The 12,309-nt window shown below is 42.7% G+C and overlaps 1 protein-coding gene across 3 annotated transcripts in view; it reads right to left on the reverse strand.

Moving 5' to 3' along the window:
- Nucleotides 1–4,545: 4,545 nt before the first annotated feature.
- MAPRE2 (microtubule associated protein RP/EB family member 2) overlaps nucleotides 4,546–12,309 on the reverse strand; it is a 105,325-nt gene continuing 97,561 nt past the window's right edge. For all 3 annotated transcript variants that reach the window (XM_074146104.1, XM_074146103.1, XM_074146105.1), the window contains one exon: nucleotides 4,546–6,966. In XM_074146104.1, the coding sequence (XP_074002205.1) occupies nucleotides 6,895–6,966 (72 nt within the window). In that variant the 3' untranslated portion in view covers nucleotides 4,546–6,894. The remainder of the gene's footprint in view (nucleotides 6,967–12,309) is intronic.

Consider the following 12,309-nt stretch of genomic DNA (forward strand, 5'->3'; position numbering starts at 1 on the left):
ACACCTGCCCTATGATCAGACTGTAACACTTGATGTGGAGATTTGCAACTCTTCTGGTGTGATAAATAGTTGGAATTAATCTGATTAAAATAACCAAAGAATAGAATAGTCCAGATATCTGAACCACTGCGACAATGAGCTATGCAGCAAGATGCTTCATCTCAGACGAAGATTCCCGTCCAGCAGAGAAGCGTTTACCAAGTTGTTCTGCTGCTAATATTTATTCTCTTCGTTAATGCCATGTTTCTACCCTCTCTGAAGCTTTTGTCTTCCTCTTCCTCGCCACTGTGTCCAAAGTCCTGTATAAATCCATGCCGGGTTACATGAGATCCTTGATGGTTTATAACCAGGACTGGTTTTGCCCAGCCTAGTCACCAGTGGGACCCCGGCAATGCAAACCCTCCCCGTGTATCCCCCCTCCTCAGACATCTGTGCCTGCTTCATTTTCCATATTTATTTCCTCACAACTCATTTCTTCCATACAACCTCCCGAAGGGCTTACGCACATTGAGTCTTTTCCTCACCTCAAATGAACGTGTGAAGAAAAGAGACTGAGCTCAGAAATCTATGGGCACAGCAAAGTGTTTTTGAAACCTGTGATTTTTTTTTTGCCCCCCCCCCCCAGCATTAAGATCAGTCTCAGCTGACATGTATCTGTCAGAAATGCAGGCTCCATACAGCAGCAACCAGCCTTTACACTTATTTTCTAGGCAGTAACAAGTGCATTGTTGATATTTCAGTAGTAACAAGCAACATACCCTACAAAGGTAACCAGCTGAGAATAAATTTGGCCAACAAACCTTTGAAGATTCTTGTATTTCAGTGAAAAACTAGTCAAACCTCATCTATGAGCACAAAATGCTAAGCAAATCATTATTTTCCTGTGTGCTTGAAACAAATTCCTGTGGTTTTAGACAATGACCAAAAAAAGAAAAAGAACTGAGACAAGAAAAGCTTTTTTTAGACATTACACATTTGCATGCAGATGTCAACTGCTCACTTCATCTATAATATATGTAGGTTTTCTGCGTGCCTTGGAGGAAAGAGTAAGAATTTGAGTTTCATCTCTTTTCATGCACTGCCCTAGCCAGGGGGACTTTGTGGCCTTGAAGCACTAATGAAACAATCTGTCCACTTTCCCCAAGGTAAGCTTCATATTACAGTTCTCGCACAGAGGGATGTGATTGACTGACTGGCATGTTTATTAACTAGTTAACTATCTCACTTGCCAGAAGGAGGGCAGAAGCGTACTTGTTGAGCTGCTGAGCCTTAAGTTCACCTTTTTCAGTTCTTAGACCATTTCTCTGGCTTTATCACTAGTCTGATCTTTTTTTTTTTTCCATATGTCAGCAGCTCCTGTTAATATTTTCAGCTGAGCATCAACTAGTTTGTGAACTGTGTGTTCAACATTGTGAACAGCTTCAATTTAAGTTTGTACAGGCTGTTACGGTAGTAACAGCAGTAGTTGACCTACCACGACGTCCGCAGGGCAGATTTCCCCCGGCAGCCCTTACTGTTGGCGCCAGAGGACAAGCCTGCACATCAGCTTCCCCTTTTCACAAAGCAGAAATACCACACTGACTTGGAAAGTATCTTATGGTTTGAAAGTACGAGTCTTCCACTTACCAGACAAGCATGCTGAGGGTTCCACCTCCCAGATGATCATCATACTCAAGTCACAGTTCAAGCAGCTTAAGGCTCGAGTTAGGCAGAGGACACAGGTCAGCCTGTCGATGCTGGTTTGGAGATTTTGCTGAGAACCCTGCAGGGAAGGGAGTCTCCTGTGCCCTCCAGCATCGCTGCGGTCCAGCTCTGGGGCTGCAGCTGGAGCAATGAAAGGAGTCTTCCAGGCTTCCTCCCTGCCAGTGGGGTGGTCATGCCCCTGCCCTGCATGATGCCCAGGGAGCGTGGGGTCTCCATGGAGGTGCTCCCTGACTGCCCAAGGACTCTCTTAGAGTAAGGCTGATGGCTGTTTATTTAATGAGGGATGCTAAGAAAAGGCAGTCCTGGCTCTGAAGGGGAACGCTGAGTTCGATGTAGGCATGCAGTCAGCGATCTCACTGTTTGGTGAAGTTAAATATTACATCCGATACCAGGTACACTGCCACAGAAGTCTCACCTATTTCAACAGTTTATATTTAACCCACCCCTCAAAAGTATCTGGAGGAAGTCCCAATGAGAAAAGAATTAGAATAAAATGGATCGAATGTGGTTGTACAGGAGGAACTCTTGACAGGCTTCCCTTTTCCCTCTGTCTTGCAATTATTTATGATAGTTGGAAATAAGGGTCACAGAAGCAGCACAGTTTGATGCACTGTAATGGAGTACTTTGAAATATTTTGTTAAATGAAATTATAAAACTTGAGCTGCTATAATCTGCCTGCACTTGTACCTTTCTAAAGAGAAATATAGTATCACTTTTAAGGGAAATTAAGCTCTGGCCAGTTTTTTCACAAGATATATGAAGACATAGCAAATAACTTTCTTTTTCCTTTTTAAAGCAACTTGTCCATACAATCTCTATGAAGACAAGTATAAAAACAGATCATGTATTGCACAGTGTATGTATTGAATTGTTAGCCATCTTAGATGGTAACTGGTTCAACAAATGGGAATAAAAATGCTTTGTTCATAGGGTGGTACGATCACAGATTTATTTCACAAAGTCAGGTAGTGGTATGAAGATGACCTAACAGTCTAACAACATGGGGTTTTTTTGTCACAACATTGTGGCAGAAAAGTTTTCAACTATTTAAACGGGAAAATACATTCCTACTTTTTTTATGCTGTCAAGCATTCACAGTAGTCCAAAAACATGCCTTCCCCCTAGCCTTACAAAAAAGCAACTAAACTAAGCACTGCTCTGCCAGGTTTGAGTGCCTGGGTTGGAAACAGGCTCCTCTGGTCCCTGCTTCATCCTCCACCCCTCTACCAGAAACCTTCTCTAAATGGGGCTGGGCAGTGGTTCAGCCGCAGCCCGGGGGAGGGACAGCCAGGCTTGTGCTGTCTTCTTGGTGGTGGCACACAACCAGCCAGCTTCAAGCCATGGCAGAAAGAAGTCCTCACCCACGGCTCAAAGCCCTAGAGATTAATGCTTGTAAGTATCTAAAAGGGTGATTTGAGGGAGGGTGGAGCCGGACTCTTTTCAGTGGTTCCCAGTGACAGGACGAGGGGCAACGGGCACAAGCTGGAACATAGGAGGTCCCACTCAAATATGAGAAAAAACTTCTTTACGGTGAGGGTGACAGAGCCCTGGAACAGGCTGCCCAGGGAGGTCGTGGAGTCCCCTTCTCTGGAGATTTTCAAGACCCGCCTTGATGCAGTCCTGAGTAATGTGCTCTAAGTAATCCTGCTTTAGCAGGGGAGTTGGACTAGATGATCTCTAGAAGGTCCCTTCCAACTCTGACAATTCTGTGATTCCGTGATACTGCAGCAGCATTGCTCATGCTGCAAAAGATCAGAGCTGTGAGAATTACAATGAAGTTTCCCCTGTTTCTTCCAAAAAACCTAGTATTTTAATCTAAAAGGTAGGTGGCTTTTTGGTACTGTGCTGAAGATTCATCCCCAAATACTTGGTCATTGCAAGAAGAGGCCACTGGGAGCTTCGGTGCCTTTGTGCTAGTACTCTCTACACCTCCCGGCTGCTGCGAGTTTTGCTCTTGCTGTATCAAAGCTGAGATACAACAAGAGATTTAGCACTCCGAAATCGGAAAGCATTTACCATAAAGAAGGAGGATCTGTTTACATGCACATACACAGATTTTCTGATTTTTAGAAGGTGATACAGTTGCTGAGCTCTTTGGGAAACAGATACTACCAATATTCACACAGAAAAAGTGACCTTTTTTTTTTTTTAAAGCAGCTGCCTTTTTCTTCCTGCTCCCATACGCATTCACTAATGAAATAAAAATATGTATTTAAACCAGAAAAGTATTATTTTATAATGTTTTGAATAGTCTCTAGAGCTAGGCAGATTTTAACATATATTTTTTTATTAAATATGTAAAAAGATAAACGCAAGTCAAGTTATTCACATATTCAGACAAAAATCTACTCTACCATGCGACAATTTGTGGATAATGTAAAATGACTGATACATCTGAATAAGACTTTTTTGTATCTATTATGCCGTTACTTATCTATTTATAATTAACAATACATATGTTTACATTCCTTTCAGTTTACATTTAATATATAACCAAAGCTTTATGGTGTGCTATTTAGTAAAGGTAATTACAAATGCATATTAAAACCATAACGGAAGAATGGGTTACTCACAGGGGGCGGGGGGGAGAAGGACAACTCTTTCCCCTTTCAGAGCACGGCTCTCCCTTCAGCACAGCCACATTTCTACTGCCCAAGAGGTACTTTACTGCCCCGGCTCCCTATGTCCCTCACTTCCCCCTTGACACAAGCAGCAAGAGGGCTGTGGTCCTCAGACCAGAAATAGGATAGAAGGAATTTTCAGGAAATGAAGTTCAGGTTTTTTTTTTTTTTTTTTCCTTTTTTCTTTTTTTTTTTTTTTTTTTTTTTTTTTTTTTTTTTCAAATGTGCTTCAAAGAGAGAAAAGGAGAGAGGCACAACAGCCTGGCTGGGAACCCTCTGGGGAACTCCACAGCCCAACCAATTTGCACACCTTTGGAAAAACATTTGCTCCTGAAGTGCTCTCCATGCATCCGCTCGAGTATTAGCAGAAAGACGAACCGCAGTAAGCAGAGACTGATGCTGATGAAGTTAAGTTTATAGCCTGGATCCCATAACTCCTTGCCCCATCAGAAATCCCATACGGGTCAAAGGACATTCTGGAGACTGGAAAAAATTAGTAACTGCTCCTCGGTTCAACAGTATTATGAAGAACTACCGTTTATTACAATGACAATTGTAATAAGTACATATGTTCTAATAAACACAAATACAACGAAAATGACAATTCCTCCATTTGTGGTGATTCTTGGAAATACTCATTTTGGAATATACACATTTTTATAAACCAGACCTCATTCGTAACCAATCGAAAGGGGAAAGGAAAGCGCTGGCCCGCAGGTTGCAGTGCTTTCACTTCATCACCAGGTAGGACGTGAGGTCAATGCTGGAGTCGGGGCTGGGAAACCTTCAGCCCACAGGGTCCAGAAACTCTTCTGCTGAGCAGGGGGAGCGATCAAGGAACTGGAAATACCTGTTCTAGTGCTTAAGAGTATTTTTATGTATTGTCTGTGGTGCAACATGATAGCAGGGATCTCACGTTTAACTAAGAGCCACTTAGCTGCAAAAGATTGATTAGGGACAGAAAACTGCGCCCGCCTGTGTGTGTGCGCGCAAGCTGGGAACTTATGCTTTAGGAGCACATGAAGGTCTATGATGATTTAGTTGTTCAATAGGCTTTGGAGTTTTTCAGTGACTGCTGACTGGGATGGACTTCCAGGTACCTGCTAAATCAGCATAACAATCCAGAATTAAGAAAATCAAGAGAGAGATCAGGAATACCAAGCATTAAATATTCAGAGAAACTACCATGCGCAGTTTTATGAGAAAAACAAGGAATGCTTTATCCACTTCAAGATACCTCTGTTTATAAAATACCATCACTTAGAACAGGGCGATGGGACCACACTGGAAGGGAACACTCTCACCGCAGACATCTCCAGGGCAGACACGGTTCTGCACTGTGCCGGCCTCGCCAGATGAAGGTCAGCCAAGGGCAGAACTGGCTCTGTGCCCCTCGGTCACCTGGTCCCCCTCTGAGGTGTGCTCCGCCTCCAGAAGGACTCCTCATTACCTCTCCACGATTCAGAAGCAGCCTCATCACCCATGAGGTGTCCACTACCCACTTAAAGGGAGCTCGGGGGGGTTCGGGGCTACTGCTGTTGCTGTTTTTTCTCCATGCCTTACGCTAGTGAGGAAATTTTCTGTCTTCCATACCTATATGGCTAGGGCAGCAGAGGGGGGAAGGATAGCAAAAGAAATGGCTGGCCTACTTTGTCCTCTTCTGAGGGGTGAGAAGCCAAGTATGACAGCAGAGATCATGTCCTGCAGCTACACTGGTGTCACAGAGATTTCTCTCCTCCATCAGCACTGAGGTCTGCGGAGGCAGAGCTACAGCTGGAGGCTGGGACCGGATTCCTCAGGAAGGAAGAAAAGCTGGGAAATGTCTATTGACTAGTCAGAAAACTGGGAGGGTTTTCAAAAAAAACTTAAGTGGATGTCTGTTCCTCCCAAAATAAGCCAAAAAACATATCATGCAGCTTTCTAACAAGCTTTCTAACACAGGGGATTAAATCTCTTAGTGAAACAGATGCTCTGCCTTCCATTTTGTGAAGGCAGGAAAGGAATAAACATGAGCAACACGAGCATTTTCCTCCACAACACACCTCATCGTTATGGCTTGAGTATGACTTCCACTATATCCCTTTATTCCAATTGTTTGTCCGAATTTATGCCCCAATGCAGATGTACTAGAAAACGCGAAAGCATCACAAAGTGAGAGACACAGCTAGTGGTACGGTACTTCTTGCCACACAAAATGCCAATATAAATATGTTAGAACAAGTTACAAGTGTATCATACTTAAGACTAAAAGGAAAAAAAAATAAATATATATATTTTTTTTAAAGAGCAGAACAAATCTCAAGCAGCCAAGTGGTGAAGTTGCAGTGATGTACAGTAGGTGACGTAGCCCTACCACCTCTTGGGAAGATACACTGAAAGAAGACGTCTGCAAACGCATCTTGGCAAAGTATGGGTACAGAATGCGGTGGTTGGCTGGCACTCACTATGGTACATAAATGTTAATGGCAGACTGGGAGTGAACTGATTTCAAGTTTGAGGCCACACATGTTCCATTCTCCAGAAGAAAGTTCTCACACAAAATGAAAATTGTCAGAGACGCTGGGTGAGTCAGTACTCCTCCTGCTGCTGGGGCTGTTCGTGGACCTGCTCTTCACCTTCATGCTCTTCTGTGTGGCTCTCCTGCAGGGAGAAAGAGACGCCAAAACATTCTTCAGCAGAAATCATTCCTCACGTAACCTTGCCACCCCACAGGGCTCACCACAGCCTACAGTTTAACCTCTAATTTTCATGCGAGTCATTTTGTACCGTTACTTGAGAAAAGCAGCATCTTGTGATATTACAATAAAATGTATTTACTTTGCTTTTAATCAAAGCATATGCAGTACTGATACTTCCCCAGAAAAAGTGTCAGGTTTTAACATCACTGAGTGTTAACTGTTCCAGTAAATGAACATTTTGATTAGCTAGACAGCGAGATGCTCAACAGTTAGACGCTGTATCACAGCATCCTAATGTCCTCCCGTTTTCAGTTTGTCCAAGGATTTCTGAACCTGCCTGCTATAGCTTTCACACAATCTTCACTCTAGCTTTATATCACTAAATGGACATGACACTTTTCCTATCACCTGCTTTAAAAATTAAACTCAGCCTCCTTTTTGAGGTCAGACACACTAATCGCCCAAAATAATATACCCATGCTAGAACACAGTTCAAAGATGATTTTTAGCAGCATCCACAAAATATAACTGAAGACTTGCAAACACATTTTCTTTGGGAAAAAAAAAATAAATTGAGTCCAATATTCACTGATTTATAGAGCTACTGTTAAAAGCACTAATCACTAATAAACACTTCACTTCTGCAAACAGTTATTATGCATAGCATTTTCCAGATTTGTCTCTCTGAATATACATTGCCCTTGCGAGAAGAATCTATGACTGAAAGGAAGGCTGGATCCTCACTGCAGGCGATACCAGATTTAAACATTTTCCAGTTTAGAGACAACAGACCTGCTTATCTTCAGGTGGCCTGGATGTATCAGAGCTCAAAAGGGCTGGCTGACTCTTAGGGCACTACTTCTGCATTCCCATTAAGCGCAGCTGCACTTACAGCTTTTCTCTCAAGTGGCTTCCATCATTCCGGAGCACGGTTCACTGGAAAGATCCCCCACATCTACTCTCTGCATTAGCAGAGCTCAGCTGGAGGCAGCTCCGAAGGAAAACACTTTTCCAAGACACTGAGCTGCCATTTAAAAGTCAGCCTCGCTGCTGCGGGACCTCTGCAGCACTCACCTGGCTCCCAGCAATTTGTGTTGGAAGCAAGTGGCTTCAACAACAAACTTTGGCCAATTGATACTGCTAACTTATCAAATTTGAGGCAAAAATTAATAGAAAAGGGAGGCCGTTATTTGAGTTTTCCTAGAATAGTTCAGAGTGGCTTATGCCATAAGAAAATTCCCTTCTGGCAATAAGAGATTCATATTTCTAAAGGGCAAAACCAGGAGAATAAGGTTCCTAACACTTGCTGATAAAATGGAAGTATCCAGCTCTACCACATACAGAAACAGCCAAATTCCAATTGAAAGCAAGCTTTCTATCACTCCGGTGCTATTTTCAGGTAGAAGCCACACATGTTCAGCCAGGACAACTGCAGTTTAACACCTTCCCTTGGGGCCAACGATGCTCTTATTACATACAGTAGGTACATCACATCAAAACAGCTTTTTGCTTAGTACCTAAAAATCACAGCTTCTGTGATGGGCTGCAAGGGTGCAAGACTTGCAGAGAACAGGATTTTCACAGATAGAAGCTGACAGCTGTGAGAACGTGACCCTGCCTTACGGGGTGAGAAAACCGAAGCTTGTTTAGCGGCTGAGAGTCACATTCCCTTAACCCCATCTATCCTAACCCTCCTTACGTGTTGAGGTGACCTGCTCTGGAATGCACCTGTTCCATAGGCTCTATGTATGCAGAGTTTATGACAGACACCTATTAGAAAGCCCGCTCATGCAGATTTTACAGGTCACATACATGCTATCCTTTCAAGCATATAATAGGAAAAGCCTCTAACCACAGGGAGTGGCCTGGGAACCTACTCTGAAGAAGAGTGGTGGCTCCTCTCTTGCCAGGCTTACCTTTGACAGAAAGGGTAAATCTTATGTGGCTACCTCAGAAGTTGTTCTGAGACTTGGACACGTGCTTCTCAGTATGTAAGCTTGTATATATACATGAAATGGGAAAGATGAGAGTATCTATGCCCAATTACCTTGGGACTGTGGAATCTCCTTGAATAGCATCCCCTAATAAAGGAAGTAAGGGAATATCTATTTAGAACATTTATTTCTGGCTTGGATCACAGGACTGTGGTCATCTGTGTCTCCCACAACAAGAGGTGCTCTCTTTTCACCCTTCAATCCATCTGCCTCAACTCTTCAGGTGTGCCTATAGACTGAAAAGCTAGGCTTTATGAAAACCGGCTGCTGGGAGGGGGTGGGTGCCTTTTTCCAAAAGCAGCAGCAGCAGATGTAGTAGCTGCTAGAGCAGAAAGATACAAAACCAACTGCATTTGAGCAATTGCTTTGGAAGCTTGAGCCGAGCAACTGATAGACGAAACAACAGCAATCCACCCAACTTCTGCATGAACTGAACCAGAAGCAGCCTATGTAGGAGTGCAAAAGCTTTCCTACATTTTTGCTTTATGCCAAGACCTACACGGCTCCAGGTTTCCTAACTGGACTCATAGCCTCTTCTGGCTCATACTACTCGAGGTCTCCATGCTGTCTATAGCTGTCATAGCACGAGTGCTAGGGGCCACTCCTGCCCACCACCCAAATTTATCTTTAACACCGTTCTCTGTCAACTTTGATGTTTTTGATGAAGAAGTAGGATTACAAATGAGGAATTTGTAATTAAAAATTACAAAGGATTACAGACTGACCAGCTGAATGTTAAACGACACTAGCAGATACAACAATCCTCTTGCATAAGCAAAGACATAATGATGAGGTTTAAAACAGAAACCATAACATGGAAGAGAAAAGGGAGCCTCTAAAAACAAGGAACCCAAATGGATTGACATTTGTGCTGTAAGACTCAAAAACTCACCAAAATCAAGACCATAATAAAAAACAAAAAGTCAGTCTTAAAAATTTAGCCTTTAGTGAATAAATGAAATGGAAGTCTATGCAGATATGGTTGAAATTACACTATGGCTTGGAATCCTGAAAAAATAATTAACATCCAAACATCCATCTCCCATGATGTGATACTGACAAAAATCTCTTCTGTGCAATACTACAATAATTAAGCCTACAGAGAATGCTTTTTATAGGGACTAGACTCTATAGCATTTGAACTCTATTGCATCCTGAATCATTCTACACAGAATTCACCTGACAGTCTACAATGCTCACGGGGCACCTATGAGCTACTGGGAGACGCGACCACTTAAAGTGCTGTCTAGACTATTTATTATTTTTTCTTTTGAAAGGACTAAACCAGGTATAACAGAAAATTAAGTATAAAGGGAGACTCATCCCTTCTAACTAAGAAGTTGGTAGGAAAAATAGGATGTGATCTCTATGCCATGTCAAATATAGTAGAAGCCTGTCAAATTACAGCTAGGTAGGAAGAGTTCAAGATTGCTATCAAGCAGCTATTGGAAGTATGAATTGAAAACAAATTTAAGTGAGTCAGGATATTCAAGCACAAGGCTTTGGTAAGGGCTCATTTGTGCAGTACGTGCGAGCTGCATCACTGCACATTCCCTTCCTGAAGAGAAGCCTCACGGCCACAGTATCCTTTATAAATGTCAAAAATCCTGAAAATTAATGTAATCCTTTTTTTTTTTCCACTTTGCCTCTGTATACTTGAGACACTCTGAAACAGAGATTTAAAAAAAAAAATAAATCTCTAAGCTGGATTTACGATGAACTCATTAGCAAGAAACTAGGAAAGCTGGAGTTGCCTGTGGCCTGGGAATTTGGGCTATTTCCCACCTGGGAATTGGGGAAGCCAAACTACTGTTATCAGGTTATCGTTAACCTGAAAAATGTTGCAAGATACAGAATTTAACTTGGGACAAATTCATCACAGAGAGAGAAAAAAAACAGAACTGAAGGGCAAAGCGGGCCAATGAGACAGCAAAGTCTGAAAACAAAATGCAGGAAGGATCTGCATCACCAAAGGAACCAGAGCCTTTGGTTTAGTGCTAATGCACTGGGGTCTTTCCTCACCAAATTACAGTCCAGCTGCTAAGCTGAGCAGAAATGCACCTCAGAAGATGAGGAGATCGAGTCTCCCACCAAAAAGTACAAAAAAAATTGTGTGGGAATGGCCTCTGTATTCTTCTCTGTGGGAGCAGCACTCTCCTGCTGAGGTGACATACCCGGCCTCCAACTGCAAACACATTTCAGATAACAGCTCCGCCATCGTACGTAGCTCACACGCAGCCAGGGATGATGCTTTCAACAGAGAAAGGCTTGGAGGGAGGAAGCAGATAAAACACTGGGATGTGGACTGAAGTAGAACATTTTATAATGTGTTCTGCCAGTTAGGAAAACTGCAGGGAGAAAAGCAACAAATGCATTGCTTGGCGGGGAATCACTTGCTATTTAAGCCAACAGACAAGACAGATGTGGTAGGGGTATGGGAAGAAGAAGGATTTTTCTGGCTTTGCTTTATAAATAAATCACTGTTCTTGAATCTGTAAGACATTTTCTCTGACCAGTATATGCATGTAATTCTTTTAGCCTGTTATCATGTGCCTGGCAAATTTGTCTTATTGTTTATTCCCGTGAAAATAATGATTTTCCTTGTCCTTTTCCTCTCTAGCACTCGCCCTGCACTGTTGAACAAATCCTCTCTCTCCTGTCACTTCTCATCTGGGCAGTGGTCTCTGTCAGGGGCAAGCTCGTGTCCCTCTTGTACCTAACTTTCATTTATGCTCTACCAGTCTTTTTTAGAAAAGCACACGAGTTAGTTGCTTCGGCAACACTTTTGATATAAAGTTTTAAGTCAGCTGGCTACCGCTGCGACAGCTTTCTGGGAATAGGTACGAGACAGCCTATGGTACCACGGCACCGCCGAGAGATTAAGTTGAGGCTTATACACTCTGGAGCCGAAGCCATCATCCGCTGGAGACTGAAGGGTCAATCGTCAGTACAGTGCATACCGGGATTTAGTTAACATGAATGGGAGTAGTTCAGCTAAATCTCCACTGAATCATTATCCCTGAATGTATCTGAGGAATTTAACCAGCACCCTTTGCAGCTTCTTGCTTTGCTAAGTGTCTACAGCGCGAAGTCTAAGATGCAATGAGATTCTTGCTTAATCTTGCAGACAATACATTTCTGAAATTTTGGTAATAGAGGATTACTGGGTTTGCACAAGGAACAGTTTTGCCTAAAGCAAAAGCATTTAAAAAAAAATGTTAGAGCATTATCTCTGCAGATATAATTATGTATTTGGCAACCTGCACTGTACATATTACAACACTGCCACACGGGCTAGAGAATGCTCACAG

The sequence above is a fragment of the Numenius arquata genome, chromosome 4 (genome assembly GCF_964106895.1).
Source record: "Numenius arquata chromosome 4, bNumArq3.hap1.1, whole genome shotgun sequence".
Lineage (NCBI taxonomy): Eukaryota > Metazoa > Chordata > Aves > Charadriiformes > Scolopacidae > Numenius > Numenius arquata.